Below are 21,479 nucleotides of genomic sequence, written 5' to 3'. Positions count from 1 at the left end.
GGGGGCCCCAGGGGGAAGCCCTGGTGGCAGCAGACGCCAAAGGGTGCCAGGGTGTGGGCGGAGGGGGCGCTGGGGCCAGGGCTGCAGCAGTGGGCAAGGAGCAAAGGGGCTTCCCAGTTGGTGAGCAGCAGGCATGCGGCATGTCCTGGGCATCCCGCGCGTCGACCCCAGCCCTAGCCATGCCATGCCCTGCTCTTTGGGGGGCCCAGGCCAGGCGTAGGTCCGTGGCTCTGGGCTACATCGGGCTCTTGCCTGCGGTGGGCCTGGCCAGGGCTGTGGGGCAGCCCCCCTGCAGGCCAGGCCTCCGCTTACCCTGCCTGACGGCTGGCTGCACAGTCCTGCGTCTGCACCGTGGGCAGCAAGGAGGCTGCTGGAAGAGGAGGCAGAGAGGCAGTGAGCGAGGGCAGCCCGTCGGCGGAGCCCCAGCTGGGGCCGAGGGCGGTGGGCGCTGGCGGCGCTGGGCTGTCTTGGCCGGGAGGCGCTGCCGAGCGCGCCTACGCTCTGGGCCGGGGCTGCTCACCTCCGGGCTCGTCCACGCTGCCGTTGCCAAGGCTGCCAGCACTGCCGCGAGGCCCCTGCACAGCCCAAGAGAGCGCTGCCTTAGTGGCGAGCATCCACGCTGCGCCAAGAGGCGCCCTGCTCGCGGAAGGGCTGTGCGGGGCACGCAGAGCTGAGGCTGCAGGCAGGCTTGCGCGCAGCACCGTCAGGCTGCCCTTGCTGCAGGTGCTGCCGCGGCCTCAGCCCTCTCGCTGCCCGCGCCAGCTCGGGGCCATGCCCAGGCTGACTCCTACCTTGGGCCAGAGCCTTTTCCCCGCCAGCACCAACACCACCGCTATGCACAGGATCATGAGGACGTTGACGACCGAGGGCATGTGGGCCAGGCACACCACAAAGAGGCTCAGCACCACAAACTCGCCCACGACGCTCAGCCTCCGAGGCTCCATGCCGCCACCGGAAGCGCGCCGCGAGCGTGCAGCCTGCTCAGCGCTCCGCCTCCACGTCCTGCTCCAAGAGTGCCACCCAAAACACAGCACCCACCTCTGAGCACGCCGCCCCTTGCAGCCACCCTCCCCCTCCCCAACCAAGGCAGACCAGCAGCCCCCAAAGCCCTGCTCCCCACCGCCCCTCCAACGCCCCTCCACCAACCTCCCCCGACCCTGACCGCTCCGCTCTGCTCTGCGGCTCACCCTGTGCACGCTCCTCCGCACCCCAAGATCGACAGCGTCAATCTGACACCAGGACAAGAGCCAAAGGCCGCCGAGAGCAACTCTGCAAAAAGCAGGGCACGGTGCGCTCACTCCGTCGGCCTTGCCTGGCTGCCCGCTCCCGCCGCTGCTTTCCCACGTGTGACGCGGGGACACTGGGTCGTGAGCAGCAAGGGCGCAGAATGGTGCCCGAGCGTGGCTGGGCTTCGCGGCGGGGATGTTTGCCTGATTGTGGCGCTTGTGCCCACCGAGGGAGCGTGCAGCGGGTGGTGGGCGCTGGGGGGGCGACAAAGCCAGGGAGAGCGCCCCGAGGGGAGGAGAGACTGCAGAGAGATGGGAGGAGCCAGCTCTTACCCCGCTGCCTTGCTCCTTCGCCCCAGCTCAACACCACGCTCTCCACCTGCTCGCGCACTCGCTCGCACACTCGCTCGCTCGCTCGCTCGCAGGCAAAGTGACAGCGGCACTTCCCCCAGCCCCACCTCCAGAAAGACCCCGGCATTGTGATGCCATGGCGACATCACTTCCACACACCTGGTCTGCCAGGGCACCCCCAGGCCCCACCTGACACTGCTCTCACCCAAACCCCAACAAGGCGCAGCCCACCAAGGCCAGCCCCAACACAGCTCCCGCCAGCACAAAGCCCAACCAAAGCCCAGAGTCGTCCCTGACAAGCCCATGCCGAGCCCGTGGCTCATTCTTTCTTTGGGCACTTTTCCCCTTCTGGACGGGTTGCTGCTGTGCCCTCCAATTGTGCACAGCAATCTTGTAGCAATTGTGAGCGGAAACGGCACACAAGCCATTTGCAGCATGCCTGCGGGGAGCTTTCTGGCGTGAGGCCCCAACTGGCAGAAGCTGCTCCTGCTTCTCTAGACTTTGTATAGGCAGCTTCCTTGTTATCCTCAAGCACGAGGCAACAGTGACTTGCTACAAGACTGGAGCAAAGGGCAGGGACCAACTGATTTCTTGTAACCCACTGGCTACCATTGAGGACTTGAGGGCGATGGAAGTGAACACTGTGGTCCCCATCAGGAGCACGTATTGTGTCTGTGCAAAGAGCGCTGCACAACGGGCATTGCTTCCAGCAGCCGTGCAGCCCTTCAACTCCGATTGTATGAGGTTTCCAGTTCCAAGCTTTCAGATGAGGCATGGAAAATGCCTGTTTCAGGTTTGCTAGCACAGGGGCCAGAGCTTTACTCATTGCCTCCTTCAGGAGCTCTCGCTCCTTTCTTTCTTGATGCTCAGTGCTTTTCAGATGACTTCTGGGAAGTTCAGAATTAGCTCCAAGTCTGCTCCCAAATTCCTCTAGCCACAGGGAGACATTGCCACAGTTCTCTTGGACAACTGGAGTTGTAGGCGCAAAGCTAGCAGCAGCAGCAAGAGTCTGGAATGAATTCAGGGAAACATGGAACAAGTTCTTCAGCCTTGAATTGTTCTTGTCTAAGCAATAGTTGTTAACACACTTTTCAACGAAACCTTCTAAAACATGTTGGGGGAAATGAATGTGCTGCCTGAACTTCTCACCATTCTCTTCCTCCGCAAGAGAGAGGAGAATAGCCGTTTCTAGTTGAGATCGATGGCCACTGAAAGCTGGAGAGTTAGAGCTCCTTTCCCAGGCTATATCAAGAGCAGTCTTCACAGACACTGCCTGTCAAAGAGCTCCTGAAAGCTCGTCACATGAAAAAATCAGCAACTGCTGTGATAGAGGGCACTGCTTGGCAGGACATGTGGAAACTTGTGAAGAAGTCTTCTCTCTGGCCCTGCAGGTAGAAAGTGGGGTCGTTTGCTCTTGTGAAAGCCTTCTGCATCTTTGCCAACCTTTCTGCTGCCACTTTGCCTAGAGACACTGCTGAATGTATTCTGTATCCATGAGTGAAAACATATGCGGAGTTCCTGGCTGCCGAGTCCACCTGTTTTCTTATTTCATGCAGTCTGTCATGAATGCAACTTTGGTTGTCATGCATTGGCTCCTGTTCCTTTGTGTCGATGGGGAGGCTGATGAGCTGTGCGATGCGGTCGTGAAGCTGCTCCGTTCTGGTAATAGCACAGCTGCACAAAGGCTTTTTCCTGAAGGGCAGTGCTCCCTTCATGACCACCTGCTTGGAAATAGCTTCGATTGGGCAGGTCTCTCTCAGGGAGTGGTCCTCTCAGGTCCCGAGTACAATTGTTTGTTGTCTCCACTGTAACGCTGAGCCATCTATTTCGTAGGCCCTCCGCACGGTGTCTGGTTCACTCCCCCAGGTGACATGACAGTTTTGATCCCACACTTTCCTCCAGTTCAAGTCTTGTGGAAGATTCTTGGCTTGCTAGACATATGATGGAGAGATGGGAGTTCGAGACTTGTATGCCCAGGCCCCAATCATATAGACGCACCGTTGGTATTATTCCAGATACGGTTGTTCTCTCTTTCATATTAACTGGAATGATCCCAAGGGGAATGGGGCTCCCTGTGTGCGTGGGCAGTGGCAACCAAGCTGTAATTTGGGGAGTAGTCACTCAATGTGCAAAACCTTTCCTTAGCTCCAAAACCAGATTGCTAGCTGTACGTTCTAACCATTCCCTCAACTGGTTTAAATCAACTAGGTGAACCAACCCCATGCCAATCCATAGGACCTATAACATTGGAACACTACATGAGCACATTACAGGCGATTGTGGGAGGTGTGTGATGGGCTCGACCATCGACGGGAACCAATTCTGAGAAGAAAGGAAAAGAAAACTTCTGGGATGTGAGTGTTAAAATTTTAGCCTTAACATTTCACAGAATCACAGGCTCAGAGAATGGTGGAGGTTGGAAGGGACCTCCGGAGATCCTGGAGTCCAACGCCCCTGCTCAGCCAGGGTCCTCTGGAGCATATTGCCCAGGATTGGGCCAGGCGGCTTTTGAATATCTCCAGGGAAGGAGACTCCACAACCTCTCTGGGCAACCTGGTCGAGTGCTCCGGAACCCTCTCCGCACCCCCAAAAAAAGGCCTAGATCCCCTCAACACCCCCACAACAAGGCCCAGCACCCCCAAAACAACGCCCAGATCCCCACAGTACCCCGAAAACAAGGCCCAGATCCCCTAAGCACCCCAAAAACAAGCCCAGTACCCCCAAAACAAGGCCCACACCCCGAAAACAAGGCCCAGATCCCCTAAGCACCCCGAAAACAAGCCTAGTTCTCCCAAAACAAGGCCCACCACCCCCAACACAACACCATGACCACTCAGGACCCCCACGACAAGCCCAGCACCCCCAACATAAGGCCCACGTCCTCTAAGCGCCCCCAAAACAAGACCCAGATCCCCTCTGCACCCCCATAACAAGCCCAGCAAACCCTACACAATGCCCAGCACCCCCAACACAATGCCCTGATCCCCTCAGCACCATGACAAGCCCAGCACTCCCAAAACAAGGCCCAGCACCCCAGAAACAAGGCCCTGATCCCCTCTGCACCCCCATGACAAGACCAGCTCCCCCAACACAAGGCCCACCTCCTCTAAGCACCCCCACAACAACACCCAGATCCCCTCTGCACCCCCAACACAAGGTCCAGATCCCCTCTGCACCTCAAAACAAAGACCAGCACCCCCAACACAACGCCCCACTCCCCCCTGAACCCCCGCCACAAGACCAGCACCAGGAGACACCCTGACCAGAAGGCTAGCCCGCCAGTTTATTGTATACATGTGTTGGGAAGTACGACTAGCATCTGAAATACAAAGGGATGAAATGAAATGCAGCTTCCAGCAGCAATGATCTCTTGCACTGCCTGCAAGGGATGCCATGGGAAATGCATCCTTTGGCAAGAAGCATTTTATTTCTTCCTCTCTGTTTGGCTCTTGCTTGAAATGTTCCAGCAGAGTGGTCTCACTAGGGAGGTTTATGTTTCGTTCTGCAGGAGGAGGTGCACTGGAAGATACTTTGTAGAGCCATTGTTTCCAGAGGCTAGCCAAGTGTTGCCTCAGCTTTTCTTCATGCAGCTCTTCCTTCTTTAGCGACAAAGCCACCAGTTGCCTTCTCTTGACAAGCTCGTGTTCACATTCTGGCTTCTTCTGATGCCCTTTGCTCGGATTCTTCTCCCGTTCAATGAACTCGGCAGACTTTCTCTGTGTCTCTTCCACAAGTGCTTCTCTCAGATCTTGCGGTTGATTTTCAATGCTTGCTTTCCGCTGAATCAAAAGCCCACTGGCGTCATCTTCCCTGAAATACGGTTCCAAGCCTTTCCAGAGGGAAAGAGAGAGAGTCTTTCATATTTATCTTGCACTTCCTCCATAAGGCTTCTTCGAGTCACTTGCGGAACGTCTCCCTTTTTAATCCGATTGTTCCGTTTCATTTGCAAGTCTAGGATGTGGCTCCCCAGCTGCCAGGTCCACTGGCTGTCGGTTGTTCCTAAGCTGTTGTCTGCGGCAACTTCCCGAGTGTTTTGGAAAGGGAAAACAAACTTTTCATTCAGCAGAGCCTTCCACAAGTCACTCATACAAACTTTCAAGCTCGAGAGCCTTGAAATAGTGCCCTGCGATCCCTTCTTGGCACCTTGGAGAATTGTGCTCTTTAACTGCTGCACGTGCTGGCTGTGTGTGGGGTTGGGTGGGGCCCTGCGTGGGTTTCCTTGCCACCCAGAGGTGAGCAAAGTAGTGACTGTGGCTGTTCACATCAAAGCGGATGACATCACTGAAGCAGGTGACATGGCAGAACGCCTGCTGGGCGGCTGGGCGGCTGTCCCTGCCATTTCCTCCAGCTTTTCCTGCAGGCGTCTTTGTGCTTGCATGTTTTGTTCCTGGGCAGTTATTTCTCCAACATTGTGGTGCACAAAGCAGCAGCTTGGCGAAAGATTGACTTGCTTCATGCGGAGAAAAGCCTGCCCAGCTAGCTGAAGGACATCTTGCATGTCTCCAGGATTTTCTCCCAAGATATTGATCAGAGTCATGTTGCCAATGCCAATGCCAAAGGTGGCTAGCTCATTGTCATCATTAAGTGACTGCTTATTGGCCACCTCCATGGCACAAAGTCCTCCCGTGTCAACAATCAGCCTGTAATCAAAGTCCACGGCCTCTTGGGGTTTCTCGTCCACCTGAAGCAGCTGCATAAACGCTCCCCGCGTGCCTCTCCCCGCACTGACGTTCCACTGCAGACCAAACATGGCGTTCAGCAGGCTTGACTTCCCCGGGCTCTGGATGCCAAGCACTGAGAGAACAAACGCTCTTCTCTCCCCTAGCTTCTCAATTTGTCAAAGATTGCCCCAAGCCATCGTCACGGTACAGACGAAGCATCACCATCCACCACTTCAAGGGCATACCCTGAAACCGTCAGATCGACTGCCACTTCAGGTAGTTTGCAAAAACATTCATCTTTTGAGTTCAAGGATTCTAGAGCTTCACGAATCTGCCCTACTTCTCTCAAAAGACGCTTAAGACCAATGGATGAATCATTGACTGCATTGGAGAGGGCTTCTAACTTATTCATCAATGCTGTTTTCAGAGTGGTTTTTTCCTTGCTGTTCTTTATTTCCAGGATTTGATACCTTCACTGATGATACTCTTTCTGAAGTTCCTCCAAGTGCTCAGAGGACAGGTCATCCCTAAAGACCTTCATCCACTGCAGCAAGTATTTCTTGGTGTCTCTTGCCTGTGCCTGGAGAAAAGCGAGGACTGATTTCATCAGCTGCTTGAGGGGGAACGCTCTGTCGAGTTGCTTTCTTCGTCCTGCACACTTCTCTGGCTCACTTTGGCTCCCATGATGTTCTATGTTCTTGTTCCTCTTTTCCTGCAAGCGGGGGAGCTCTTTCTCCTTTTTACACCATGGGTACCATAGTTGTCCTTGAAGAGGCAGTAGCTGTGATTTGATCTCAAACACAATTTCTCCTTTGTCAAGAATCCCACCAAGGTTCTTGCCTTTGCTTTGGCTCTCACACACTCTTCTGCCTCTTTAGCCACAATAAATCCACGTTGGCGAGCTGTGTCCTGACAAGCATCAAGCCTTAAAAGGTTGTTTGACCTTGCTAGCAGAGCTCTGATTGTTTTTACCAGCTCCTCTACTAATTCTGCTTTGTTTCTGTTCTGGATACCTCTTTTTACATTCTGGCTAGATCGGCCACACGCAACATTCTCTTCTTCAGTGAAAAGACAAATCAAAGGCTTTTGAGACTGCCACGGGTCACGTACAATGTTCACGCCTTTCTTGTCACTCTGGTCAGACTCAGCTAACTGAGAGCCTCCTTCACAGAAGAGATCTGCTGTAAAAACGGCAATTGTTGTTCATGACCTCTAGCATCTCCATGCAGGTTACAGAAAGCAACACAGCCGTCAAAAGTGTCGTCAGCACTGCCACTGGCACAGGACCAAGAGATCTCCACAACACCTGTCATTAGAAGACAGCCTTTGGTGCTGCCTTTGCAATGTCGGTGGCAGAAAGTGTCGTGTTTGTGTTTAGTCGGCAGAGCATTCAGGAGCTGAGCCTTGGAAGAGGAAGGAGAACTCCCGATCCGTATGAAGGACACCATGAGTGTGTCTGCCTGATCAATCGGTTGGTTTTTGTGCCTCTGAATTGTGGTCTGCTCCTCTGAATTGTGGTCTGCTTTCCCAATTGTTCCGTCCCTTTCCAGCTCTTTTTAACTTGGCTGAGGGAACTCTCTTGGTGCGGTGCATGGATTTGGTAGCAGGAGGGGGAGCGCCAAGTGGCACAAAGCGAGGTTTGTTGAAATGTACTGGCTCGTGAAATCATGGGCACCATGAAACATCGCCACCTGGAGGTCCATGGCATGTGTGTGTGTCAGACCTGCTGTAACAGAGGCATCCCCTTCTTCACGCTCAGCATTGAAAAACTCACTGTCAATATCTGAGGCACTATCTGAGCACTCAGCGCCAAGGCTTGTTGCATTCGGAGTGCTCAGAACGCCTTCTTTTGCTTTGCCATGCTCCTGGCAAACCAGATACCTTCCACGGTAGTCCAGCATCAGCAGCTTGTGCCGAAAATGGAAGGGGTATTCACTGCCAATCCTGGGCTGGCTGTCACACAGGGCAGTCTTGTCGATAACCTGAAGATCTGCCCTCCCCCTTTTCCTTGCGTAGCAATTTTCTAGTCCCGGGTGTTTGATCAAGTGGAGGACCTCTTGGCCTCTGGAACGCTCATTCCTTTTAGGATCCTCCCACTGTTCTGCTGAGGGTGATGGCTTGGATGAATCTTTCCGCTCAGCCCCCTGACCGATAGCAATTCTCCCCCGTTTTAGAACTTCTTTCTGCAGATCACTGTTGGAGGCTACATAGTCTCCATTCACAGGGGAATTCAGATCTTGCTCCAGAGCGCCCCCAGGATCACATCCACCGCACTTTCTAAGGATCTCACGGACTTCTTCTGACAGCCAGTTTCCTATGTGATGGTTCATCTGAGCTAAGCATTTAAACTTCTGTTCTGGAGACATGTTTTTGCATGTTGCTGCTCTACTCAGCCCTGTCAGGAGCAGGAAAGCCTGAGTTCGGGGAACGGCTGGCTTCCTAAGACTCAGGGAGCATTCCTGCGCCTCCTTCATAGCACTTCACATGGTGTTTCACTCTCGCCTCCCACAGAGTCTTGCACAGAGGTTTATTGACGCTGGCCCGGAGGTGGCAAAGGCGTCTAGCTCCACGGGCGCTGGTTACTGGCACGTCTGCCCAGGCGCGGAGCCTGCTGCTGGCCCCAATCAGCTGGCCCTTGCCTGGCGCCTCCTCAGCACTCGCCGTGGCCTTCGCAGGAAGGAGGCGCATCTGCGGAGGCCCTTGCGCAGCCCTCTGAAGGCGCCTGCAGGGCAGGCTGGGCACAGCAGGCAGGCCAGGGCCGCTGTGCAGCCGGTGGCTGCAGCGGGAGGGGAGGGTGCCTCCGGTGGTGGGCTCCAGAGCTGCATGGTGGGCCAGCGCTGCAGGGAGGTGGCACACGCTGGCTCCTCGCCCTCTTCCTCCTCGGACTGCCCGGCGGGTGAAAGTGGCCGCACTGTGCCTTCCCCTGCCAGCGGGACGGGTGCCCAGGCACAGTGCAGGATGGACCGGCGCGGGATGTGGGCTGGCCAGTCGAGGTGTGGGGCTTTGGGGAGGCAGTCCAGCAGCTCGTGACCTTCCTCGCTCAGCAACACGGTCTGGTTGCGCCCAAAGCGGACCCGCCTGCATGGTGGGGATGGCGGGAGGGCTGTGGGCACAAGCAGCTCACCCAGCACTCCTGCAGGTGTTGGGGGAGCGTCCAGCAGGATGGAGGGTGGTGGCAGTGGGAGAGGGCCATCCAACTTCCATCCATCCGTGTCCGGCTCGGAGGTGGGCAGGAGGTGGCGAGGGGACAAGATGTCCTCGCTTGTGAGCCTGGGAGGGAGAAAGGAGGTGAGGAGGCTGCCTTGGGGGCCCCAGGGGGAAGCCCTGGTGGCAGCAGACGCCAAAGGGTGCCAGGGTGCGGGCGGAGGGGGCGCTGGGGCCAGGGCTGCAGCAGTGGGCAAGGAGCAAAGGGGCTTCCCAGTTGGTGAGCAGCAGGCATGCGGCATGTCCTGGGCATCCCGCGCGTCGACCCCAGCCCTAGCCATGCCATGCCCTGCTCTTTGGGGGGCCCAGGCCAGGCGTAGGTCCGTGGCTCTGGGCTACATCGGGCTCTTGCCTGCGGTGGGCCTGGCCAGGGCTGTGGGGCAGCCCCCCTGCAGGCCAGGCCTCCGCTTACCCTGCCTGCCGGCTGGCTGCACAGTCCTGCGTCTGCACCGTGGGCAGGAAGGAGGCTGCTGGAAGAGGAGGCAGAGAGGCAGTGAGCGAGGGCAGCCCGTCGGCGGAGCCCCAGCTGGGGCCGAGGGCGGTGGGCGCTGGCGGCGCTGGGCTGTCTTGGCCGGGAGGCGCTGCCGAGCGCGCCTACGCTCTGGGCCGGGGCTGCTCACCTCCGGGCTCGTCCACGCTGCCGTTGCCAAGGCTGCCAGCACTGCCGCGAGGCCCCTGCACAGCCCAAGAGAGCGCTGCCTTAGTGGCGAGCATCCACGCTGCGCCAAGAGGCGCCCTGCTCGCGGAAGGGCTGTGCGGGGCACGCAGAGCTGAGGCTGCAGGCAGGCTTGCGCGCAGCACCGTCAGGCTGCCCTTGCTGCAGGTGCTGCCGCGGCCTCAGCCCTCTCGCTGCCCGCGCCAGCTCGGGGCCATGCCCAGGCTGACTCCTACCTTGGGCCAGAGCCTTTTCCCCGCCAGCACCAACACCACCGCTATGCACAGGATCATGAGGACGTTGACGACCGAGGGCATGTGGGCCAGGCACACCACAAAGAGGCTCAGCACCACAAACTCGCCCACGACGCTCAGCCTCCGAGGCTCCATGCCGCCACCGGAAGCGCGCCGCGAGCGTGCAGCCTGCTCAGCGCTCCGCCTCCACGTCCTGCTCCAAGAGTGCCACCCAAAACACAGCACCCACCTCTGAGCACGCCGCCCCTTGCAGCCACCCTCCCCCTCCCCAACCAAGGCAGACCAGCAGCCCCCAAAGCCCTGCTCCCCACCGCCCCTCCAACGCCCCTCCACCAACCTCCCCCGACCCTGACCGCTCCGCTCTGCTCTGCGGCTCACCCTGTGCACGCTCCTCCGCACCCCAAGATCGACAGCGTCAATCTGACACCAGGACAAGAGCCAAAGGCCGCCGAGAGCAACTCTGCAAAAAGCAGGGCACGGTGCGCTCACTCCGTCGGCCTTGCCTGGCTGCCCGCTCCCGCCGCTGCTTTCCCACGTGTGACGCGGGGACACTGGGTCGTGAGCAGCAAGGGCGCAGAATGGTGCCCGAGCGTGGCTGGGCTTCGCGGCGGGGATGTTTGCCTGATTGTGGCGCTTGTGCCCACCGAGGGAGCGTGCAGCGGGTGGTGGGCGCTGGGGGGGCGACAAAGCCAGGGAGAGCGCCCCGAGGGGAGGAGAGACTGCAGAGAGATGGGAGGAGCCAGCTCTTACCCCGCTGCCTCGCTCCTTCGCCCCAGCTCAACACCACGCTCTCCACCTGCTCGCGCACTCGCTCGCACACTCGCTCGCTCGCTCGCTCGCAGGCAAAGTGACAGCGGCACTTCCCCCAGCCCCACCTCCAGAAAGACCCCGGCATTGTGATGCCATGGCGACATCACTTCCACACACCTGGTCTGCCAGGGCACCCCCAGGCCCCACCTGACGCTGCTCTCACCCAAACCCCAACAAGGCGCAGCCCGCCAAGGCCAGCCCCAACACAGCTCCCGCCAGCACAAAGCCCAACCAAAGCCCAGAGTCGTCCCTGACAAGCCCATGCCGAGCCCGTGGCTCGTTCTTTCTTTGGGCACTTTTCCCCTTCTGGACGGGTTGCTGCTGTGCCCTCCAATTGTGCACAGCAATCTTGTAGCAATTGTGAGCGGAAACGGCACACAAGCCATTTGCAGCATGCCTGCGGGGAGCTTTCTGGCGTGAGGCCCCAATTGGCAGAAGCTGCTCCTGCTTCTCTAGACTTTGTATAGGCAGCTTCCTTGTTATCCTCAAGCACGAGGCAACAGTGACTTGCTACAAGACTGGAGCAAAGGGCAGGGACCAACTGATTTCTTGTAACCCACTGGCTACCATTGAGGACTTGAGGGCGATGGAAGTGAACACTGTGGTCCCCATCAGGAGCACGTATTGTGTCTGTGCAAAGAGCGCTGCACAACGGGCATTGCTTCCAGCAGCCGTGCAGCCCTTCAACTCCGATTGTATGAGGTTTCCAGTTCCAAGCTTTCAGATGAGGCATGGAAAATGCCTGTTTCAGGTTTGCTAGCACAGGGGCCAGAGCTTTACTCATTGCCTCCTTCAGGAGCTCTCGCTCCTTTCTTTCTTGATGCTCAGTGCTTTTCAGATGACTTCTGGGAAGTTCAGAATTAGCTCCAAGTCTGCTCCCAAATTCCTCTAGCCACAGGGAGACATTGCCACAGTTCTCTTGGACAACTGGAGTTGTAGGCGCAAAGCTAGCAGCAGCAGCAAGAGTCTGGAATGAATTCAGGGAAACATGGAACAAGTTCTTCAGCCTTGAATTGTTCTTGTCTAAGCAATAGTTGTTAACACACTTTTCAACGAAACCTTCTAAAACATGTTGGGGGAAATGAATGTGCTGCCTGAACTTCTCACCATTCTCTTCCTCCGCAAGAGAGAGGAGAATAGCCGTTTCTAGTTGAGATCGATGGCCACTGAAAGCTGGAGAGTTAGAGCTCCTTTCCCAGGCTATATCAAGAGCAGTCTTCACAGACACTGCCTGTCAAAGAGCTCCTGAAAGCTCGTCACATGAAAAAATCAGCAACTGCTGTGATAGAGGGCACTGCTTGGCAGGACATGTGGAAACTTGTGAAGAAGTCTTCTCTCTGGCCCTGCAGGTAGAAAGTGGGGTCGTTTGCTCTTGTGAAAGCCTTCTGCATCTTTGCCAACCTTTCTGCTGCCACTTTGCCTAGAGACACTGCTGAATGTATTCTGTATCCATGAGTGAAAACATATGCGGAGTTCCTGGCTGCCGAGTCCACCTGTTTTCTTATTTCATGCAGTCTGTCATGAATGCAACTTTGGTTGTCATGCATTGGCTCCTGTTCCTTTGTGTCGATGGGGAGGCTGATGAGCTGTGCGATGCGGTCGTGAAGCTGCTCCGTTCTGGTAATAGCACAGCTGCACAAAGGCTTTTTCCTGAAGGGCAGTGCTCCCTTCATGACCACCTGCTTGGAAATAGCTTCGATTGGGCAGGTCTCTCTCAGGGAGTGGTCCTCTCAGGTCCCGAGTACAATTGTTTGTTGTCCCCACTGTAACGCTGAGCCATCTATTTCGTAGGCCCTCCGCACGGTGTCTGGTTCACTCCCCCAGGTGACATGACAGTTTTGATCCCACACTTTCCTCCAGTTCAAGTCTTGTGGAAGATTCTTGGCTTGCTAGACATATGATGGAGAGATGGGAGTTCGAGACTTGTATGCCCAGGCCCCAATCATATAGACGCACCGTTGGTATTATTCCAGATACGGTTGTTCTCTCTTTCATATTAACTGGAATGATCCCAAGGGGAATGGGGCTCCCTGTGTGCGTGGGCAGTGGCAACCAAGCTGTAATTTGGGGAGTAGTCACTCAATGTGCAAAACCTTTCCTTAGCTCCAAAACCAGATTGCTAGCTGTACGTTCTAACCATTCCCTCAACTGGTTTAAATCAACTAGGTGAACCAACCCCATGCCAATCCATAGGACCTATAACATTGGAACACTACATGAGCACATTACAGGCGATTGTGGGAGGTGTGTGATGGGCTCGACCATCGACGGGAACCAATTCTGAGAAGAAAGGAAAAGAAAACTTCTGGGATGTGAGTGTTAAAATTTTAGCCTTAACATTTCACAGAATCACAGGCTCAGAGAATGGTGGAGGTTGGAAGGGACCTCCGGAGATCCTGGAGTCCAACGCCCCTGCTCAGCCAGGGTCCTCTGGAGCATATTGCCCAGGATTGGGCCAGGCGGCTTTTGAATATCTCCAGGGAAGGAGACTCCACAACCTCTCTGGGCAACCTGGTCGAGTGCTCCGGAACCCTCTCCGCACCCCCAAAAAAAGGCCTAGATCCCCTCAACACCCCCACAACAAGGCCCAGCACCCCCAAAACAACGCCCAGATCCCCACAGTACCCCGAAAACAAGGCCCAGATCCCCTAAGCACCCCAAAAACAAGCCCAGTACCCCCAAAACAAGGCCCACACCCCGAAAACAAGGCCCAGATCCCCTAAGCACCCCGAAAACAAGCCTAGTTCTCCCAAAACAAGGCCCACCACCCCCAACACAACACCATGACCACTCAGGACCCCCACGACAAGCCCAGCACCCCCAACATAAGGCCCACGTCCTCTAAGCGCCCCCAAAACAAGACCCAGATCCCCTCTGCACCCCCATAACAAGCCCAGCAAACCCTACACAATGCCCAGCACCCCCAACACAATGCCCTGATCCCCTCAGCACCATGACAAGCCCAGCACTCCCAAAACAAGGCCCAGCACCCCAGAAACAAGGCCCTGATCCCCTCTGCACCCCCATGACAAGACCAGCTCCCCCAACACAAGGCCCACCTCCTCTAAGCACCCCCACAACAACACCCAGATCCCCTCTGCACCCCCAACACAAGGTCCAGATCCCCTCTGCACCTCAAAACAAAGACCAGCACCCCCAACACAACGCCCCACTCCCCCCTGAACCCCCGCCACAAGACCAGCACCAGGAGACACCCTGACCAGAAGGCTAGCCCGCCAGTTTATTGTATACATGTGTTGGGAAGTACGACTAGCATCTGAAATACAAAGGGATGAAATGAAATGCAGCTTCCAGCAGCAATGATCTCTTGCACTGCCTGCAAGGGATGCCATGGGAAATGCATCCTTTGGCAAGAAGCATTTTATTTCTTCCTCTCTGTTTGGCTCTTGCTTGAAATGTTCCAGCAGAGTGGTCTCACTAGGGAGGTTTATGTTTCGTTCTGCAGGAGGAGGTGCACTGGAAGATACTTTGTAGAGCCATTGTTTCCAGAGGCTAGCCAAGTGTTGCCTCAGCTTTTCTTCATGCAGCTCTTCCTTCTTTAGCGACAAAGCCACCAGTTGCCTTCTCTTGACAAGCTCGTGTTCACATTCTGGCTTCTTCTGATGCCCTTTGCTCGGATTCTTCTCCCGTTCAATGAACTCGGCAGACTTTCTCTGTGTCTCTTCCACAAGTGCTTCTCTCAGATCTTGCGGTTGATTTTCAATGCTTGCTTTCCGCTGAATCAAAAGCCCACTGGCGTCATCTTCCCTGAAATACGGTTCCAAGCCTTTCCAGAGGGAAAGAGAGAGAGTCTTTCATATTTATCTTGCACTTCCTCCATAAGGCTTCTTCGAGTCACTTGCGGAACGTCTCCCTTTTTAATCCGATTGTTCCGTTTCATTTGCAAGTCTAGGATGTGGCTCCCCAGCTGCCAGGTCCACTGGCTGTCGGTTGTTCCTAAGCTGTTGTCTGCGGCAACTTCCCGAGTGTTTTGGAAAGGGAAAACAAACTTTTCATTCAGCAGAGCCTTCCACAAGTCACTCATACAAACTTTCAAGCTCGAGAGCCTTGAAATAGTGCCCTGCGATCCCTTCTTGGCACCTTGGAGAATTGTGCTCTTTAACTGCTGCACGTGCTGGCTGTGTGTGGGGTTGGGTGGGGCCCTGCGTGGGTTTCCTTGCCACCCAGAGGTGAGCAAAGTAGTGACTGTGGCTGTTCACATCAAAGCGGATGACATCACTGAAGCAGGTGACATGGCAGAACGCCTGCTGGGCGGCTGGGCGGCTGTCCCTGCCATTTCCTCCAGCTTTTCCTGCAGGCGTCTTTGTGCTTGCATGTTTTGTTCCTGGGCAGTTATTTCTCCAACATTGTGGTGCACAAAGCAGCAGCTTGGCGAAAGATTGACTTGCTTCATGCGGAGAAAAGCCTGCCCAGCTAGCTGAAGGACATCTTGCATGTCTCCAGGATTTTCTCCCAAGATATTGATCAGAGTCATGTTGCCAATGCCAATGCCAAAGGTGGCTAGCTCATTGTCATCATTAAGTGACTGCTTATTGGCCACCTCCATGGCACAAAGTCCTCCTGTGTCAACAATCAGCCTGTAATCAAAGTCCACGGCCTCTTGGGGTTTCTCGTCCACCTGAAGCAGCTGCATAAACGCTCCCCGCGTGCCTCTCCCCGCACTGACGTTCCACTGCAGACCAAACATGGCATTCAGCAGGCTTGACTTCCCCGGGCTCTGGATGCCAAGCACTGAGAGAACAAACGCTCTTCTCTCCCCTAGCTTCTCAATTTGTCAAAGATTGCCCCAAGCCATCGTCACCGTACAGACGAAGCATCACCATCCACCACTTCAAGGGCATACCCTGAAACCGTCAGATCGACTGCCACTTCAGGTAGTTTGCAAAAACATTCATCTTTTGAGTTCAAGGATTCTAGAGCTTCACGAATCTGCCCTACTTCTCTCAAAAGACGCTTGAGACCAATGGATGAATCATTGACTGCATTGGAGAGGGCTTCTAACTTATTCATCAATGCTGTTTTCAGACTGGTTTTTTCCTTGCTTTTCTTTATTTCCAGGATTTGATACCATCACTGATGATATTCTTTCTGAAGTTCCTCCAAGTGCTCAGAGGACAGGTCATCCCTAAAGACCTTCCTCCACTGCAGCAAGTATTTCTTGGTGTCTCTTGCCTGTGCCTGGAGAAAAGCGAGGACTGATTTCATCAGCTGCTTGAGGGGGAACGCTCAGGCACTAGCCTGTGGAGGCCACAAGACTGAGTCTGTGTGGCTTTCATCACTGGCTGGGGGTCTTTGGAATTCAGAGGCGAGTACCACCTCGCCCATGCTCCAAGGCAGAAGGCAATCAATATGGTGGTGTGCTAAGCCAAGAAAATGATTGCCTGTCATCTCGGAGCATAACGCAAGGGGAGCTTATGCTCTCAGTCCCATGATCTTGCCCATATCCCAGCTGAGAGCACAGGTCTGTGGTGGGCAGCTTTTGCTAGTCTTTTACTCACAAGCACCCACTGCTCAGCTCCTCCAGGACCCCTCGGAGCCAGCGCTCCAGCTGTGGCTTCTCTGTCTTGATCGTTTCCTGCACATCACTGAGGCCTTCCTCCTGGAATGGCAATGGGGGGGAAGCAGTGAAGGGGGCAGTGGAGCAGAGCCCCACAGCAGGCTGAGGTTTAGCACCACAGCCACTCCATGAAGAGCAGCCCTGGCACTGCCAATAGCACACACCTGCTTCTTCCCCAGGCTTTCCTGCCACAGAGCTCAGCTCTGGCACATGTTTGGCTGGGGGAGGTTGGCTTCAGTTGATGTGAATTTCACCTCTCTCCACCTGCAGGCATCACAAAGGCTCCTCAGCAATCAGTTCAGGCTACAAAGGAGGCTCTGCCACAAAAGGGGCTCACTCCAGGAGTCCAGGCAGGTAAAGTCTCCCACCTTCCTTCAGCCTTCCGGGGGACACTCTGGGTCTGACCCACACCAAAATTCATTCAACCCCCAGGGTTTGGCCATTCATTCTGTGGAGTGTTTAGTATTGCGGAGCTTCCTCTTTCCTGGCATGAGTTTGATAAAGGCTCTCTGCAACGGTCTGGCCCTGCTTTGTAACAAGCTGCAGAGACATGCAGGGAGCCGGGATGTGCCAGGAATGGCCTACCCCATCCCCTGAGCCAGCTCCATCCCCAGCACATACTGACCACCTTGTCTGCAATCTTGTCCATGATGGCGGCATTATACAGTCTCCGGCGCTGGTCTGGCCACCAGCTCTTGATGTACCTGCAGGCCTTCTTCTCAAAGTATGGCACGTGGAAGCAGTTCCTGCAACAGGAAGCAGAAGGATGTTCTGTGGTAGGACCACTCCCAGACAGGAATGGCCATTGCCCCCCACCTCCCCCAGCATGTCAGAGTGCTGGGATGGGGAAATGGATATACATGAAGTCAGGCCAAGAGGAAAGGCGCTGGGAGTAGCATATATGAATTGCACATTCAAGGACAGAGACTCCATCTCTCCTAGCACCCTTCCGCATCTGGAGTACTGTGTCCACATCTGGGCTCCCCAATACAAGAGAGACATGGAGCTCCTGGAGTGAGTCCAGCAAAGGGCCACTAAGATGATGAAGGGGCTGGAGCATCTCCCCTAGGAGGAAAGGCTGAGGGAGCTGGGACTCTTCAGCCTGCAGAAGAAAAAATTGAGGGGGAATCTCATCAATGTGGACAAGTATCTGAAGGGAGGGCGTCGAGAGGAGGAGGCCAGACTCTTCTGCGTGGTGCCCAGCAACAGGACGAGAGGCAACGGGCACAAACTGAAGCACAGGAAGTTCCATATGAATAGGAAGAAAAACTTGTTGACTGTGAGGGTGACAGAGCACGGGACCAGGTTGCCCAGACAGACTGCAGAGTCTCCTTCCTTGGAGATATTCAAAAGCATCTGGACACAGTCCTGGGCAAAATGTTGTAGGTGACCCTGGTTGAGCGGAGGTGGGGGTTGGACTAGATGATCCCCAGAGGTCCCTTCCAACCACAACCATTCTGTGATTCCTAGCACCAGACGGGTCCCCACCCAAGTCCACAGCTGGGCCAGCCATGCCTGGGGGGAACTTTCCCCTCCCAGCCAAGGCCCACCCAAACTGCCCCCAGGCATGCCCTGCCTGGGTTAACCCCTGCCTCTGCCCAGGGAGGGTTGGGGCTGCATGCATTGGCCAGGTGCTCCAGTGTGACAGCGCATGCAGGCAGACACCATGAGCGAGCACAAGTGAAACCAAAGCACTAACACCCTATTCTGAAAGCCAGCGAGCATTTCTTATAGACCCCCCTGGCCTTCACAACAGGCAGAGGTCTCTGCTGTTTGCAGAGCTGCCAGATTTCCATTCGTCTGTGGGATGGACGTGGCATGGAGAGACAATAGTCATGGCACAGAAAAGAGGGGGGAAGAGCCAGGATCGCAGGCATGCCCTGCAGAACAGGTTCATGCTTCTGGTTTGCCCAAGGCAGCCTGAGCATCCACTGTGAGCCAGGATTCACCCTGGATAAAGCCACTGCAGATCCTGCTGCAACTGGAATCACCCTTAGGTTACAAAATCAGTGAGCAACATGACATTCTCACAGAAGCTCTAATTAACCTCTCTTTCTTTGCACACTGGGCATCTTCCTGTCTTGGTCTAAAGGCCAGCCACACAGGGCTAGACCTTCAGCTCTCGGAAAGGTCAACATCTTGCCTAAGCAAGCTAATCTAAGCTTCTTAGGAGGTCAGTGGAGAGAGAATGGCACATCTGAGGACAATTCTACCTGTGTGCATTATGCCTTATCCTAGAATGGGATATACCATCTTCTGGAGAGGCTGAGGGCTCTTTTCGGACTGCAGAAGGAGCCTAGATGACATGCTTGCACCTGGGATACTAAAATTAAGTTGACTAAGTGTTGCCAAAGGAAACTAGTGACTGCCTGGCTACCTTGCCAAGACATTTGTTTGATGGTGAAGGTAGGCATCTATATGACCCCTTGCAAATTGTGGTGACATACCAGGCTGGGTGTAAACAGTTCCAACATCCACCTTGAAGGAGCCTACCAAAGTCCCACTGCGCAACAGATTTTTTGAGTGGATCACCTGAAAAGCGAGGGAGAACAACAAGTCAGAGCTTTTTCTGTGCCCAGCCATGCTGGGAGGGGTAGGGCTGTTTCTAATGTTTGACACTGAACCCTTCTAAAGGATTTGATGCATCTTGCTTAGTTTGGGCAGGAGATATAATCACTCTATGAAGCACAGTGTGGTTGGCAGCTCTTGTTTAGCAGTCTTGCAAGCAAGTGTACACTTGGATTCAATAGGAAAAAAAAGTAAAAAAAAAAATCATCTCTGAAACAAGATGCAGTGTTCCAGCTACTATGGCACCAAACACTGAGACATTCTCCTCAAGGAAGTGTCTCAAAGATGCTTGAAATCTATGCTTTAATTCCCTTCCTGGGAGAAATTACACAGCCAGACTATGCATGGGATAGATGTGGATGCTCCTAGCCAGCCTGCTTTGATCTGTGAATCTACGAATCTCCTTCCTAGTCTTCCTTTGCGGCTCTGGGGAGAGCTGGAGCCTCTGTTTTGCTCTCATTATTTACAACTCTGAATTTCCTCAAGAGCTGTACCCACCCTCATGCTTCAGGGAATCCACTGGCAGCCTCAGGAAGCTCTTGCTTCTCCCCAAGCCTAAAGAGACATCCTGAGACAGGCTTAGTTTTGCCTAGCTAGGAAATACCAGAGAGCAGCCACAGAGCAACAGAGGGAACACGAGTGGAGGGGGGTGTGGCTGCAGCAATAAGGACACTGACAGAGGGACTGGAGGGGTCTGCAAAGGAGGTGAGGCTCGTAGGACATGAGGGCTCAGAGAGAGGGACTGAGCACCTCCGCTCCTGCCAGAGGTCTCGCATCAAGGGTCTTAAATCCATCCCAACAAGTAAGTAAAATGGGTTGGTTTCCACCAAAGCCCACTGAAAAGGGCAACACAACCATGCTCACCTACGGACAGCTTGATGATCTTATCGAACACGACATCTGGGGGAACACTGAAATCAAAGACAAAGTACTGAAAGAGAAGGGGCATGCGTGAAAGCAGGGAAGCAGGCATGGGCTCCTTCTGAATTGAAGGACAACATTATGGTCCATATCCCACCAACAGAGACGTGTCTGGGCAGAGGAACAGCCTGCAGTTCACGTCACAGCTGCAGAGGGACCCATGTCAGCCCAACAACTGACAGCATCAGTGATCTGAGAAACTAAAATAAAGCATTAACTTCTTGGAAAGACTCAGAAAGTGGGCACAGGCTCATTTAATTTGAAACTGATCAAGTGAGGGGTTGTCTTGCTTTGGTTCTTTGTCACCATTTTGTAAAATACCAGAGGGCCAAGGTTTCATCCCTCCTTCTGCATGGTTTCTGATTTCATCTTACTCCAGCAAAAGGTAACAGAAGAAAAAGAAAAACCAAAGTCAAATAAATGTAATTTGCTGTCAAACTGCAGTGTAGGCCTTGAGGAGCAACAAGCCTCTGGAGCAGCGCCTCAGGAAAAATCCAGCTCACCTCATTGCAGTAAGGGCAATTAGTCGAGTCCTTCATGGACGTGCATTTCTTTTCATCTCCAACCTCCACACAGGCCACGGGGTCCATGTTGAGCCCAACCAGCTGCCGTGCCTCAATGACTGTGATGCTGACCTGGGGAGAGAGATTCATGGACCTCCACCTTGGCTGCCCTAAACTGTGTCTCCACCTGGCTCTCCTCTCCAAGGTGCTTTCAGTGCCGGGGTGGCAGCTGGGTAGTCTCTCTTCATCACACAAAAGAGACAGGGCTGCTCCTACAAGCCTGAGCGCGCTGCGGCATGGCATGGGAGGTAGGCGCATCAGAGCAGCCCTGTCCATTCAGATGGCTCTTCTGCTCCAAGAGCACGTAAGGCACAAAGTTGAACAGATTTAGCTAAGCTGCAGGAGCAGACACTCTGCTACTGATGCCCTAACTGGCTTAACTTGCTTCTGCTAAAAAATACAAGGGGTAAACCGCTCATAAAAGACAGCTGAGCTCTCTAAAGAAGAGGACAAGACTGCCTGGCATTGATTGCTGCACAAACTGACTTACTGCAGAGGAGCTGAGTTGCAAATGCAACCTCCTACCCCTCACCCAAAGCTGCACCAGCTTAACAAACCCAGCTCAAATCCCTTCCTCATTTCAAGGGCAGCAAGGTAGGTGGGAATACTCTCAGACTCCTTCTGAGGAGGTAAGCAGCTAAGGTCACTGCTCTGTTCCCTCACCATTCCCAATGAAGAGCAGCCTTGT

General features: G+C 54.7%; 1 protein-coding gene across 1 annotated transcript in view; it reads right to left on the bottom strand.

The window, feature by feature from the left end:
- Positions 1-20,881, bottom strand: part of LOC104142785 (otoferlin-like) — a 186,984-nt gene extending 166,103 nt beyond the window's left edge. The window contains 3 exon segments of the mRNA XM_068936385.1: positions 17,361-17,485; positions 19,117-19,271; positions 20,732-20,881. Of these exon segments, the coding sequence (XP_068792486.1) occupies positions 17,361-17,485; positions 19,117-19,271; positions 20,732-20,881 (430 nt within the window).
- Between the last annotated feature and the right edge of the window lie 598 nt (positions 20,882-21,479).

Source organism: Struthio camelus, chromosome 3 (assembly GCF_040807025.1).
Source record: "Struthio camelus isolate bStrCam1 chromosome 3, bStrCam1.hap1, whole genome shotgun sequence".
Lineage (NCBI taxonomy): Eukaryota > Metazoa > Chordata > Aves > Struthioniformes > Struthionidae > Struthio > Struthio camelus.
This window is presented reverse-complemented; position numbering and strand designations above follow the sequence as displayed.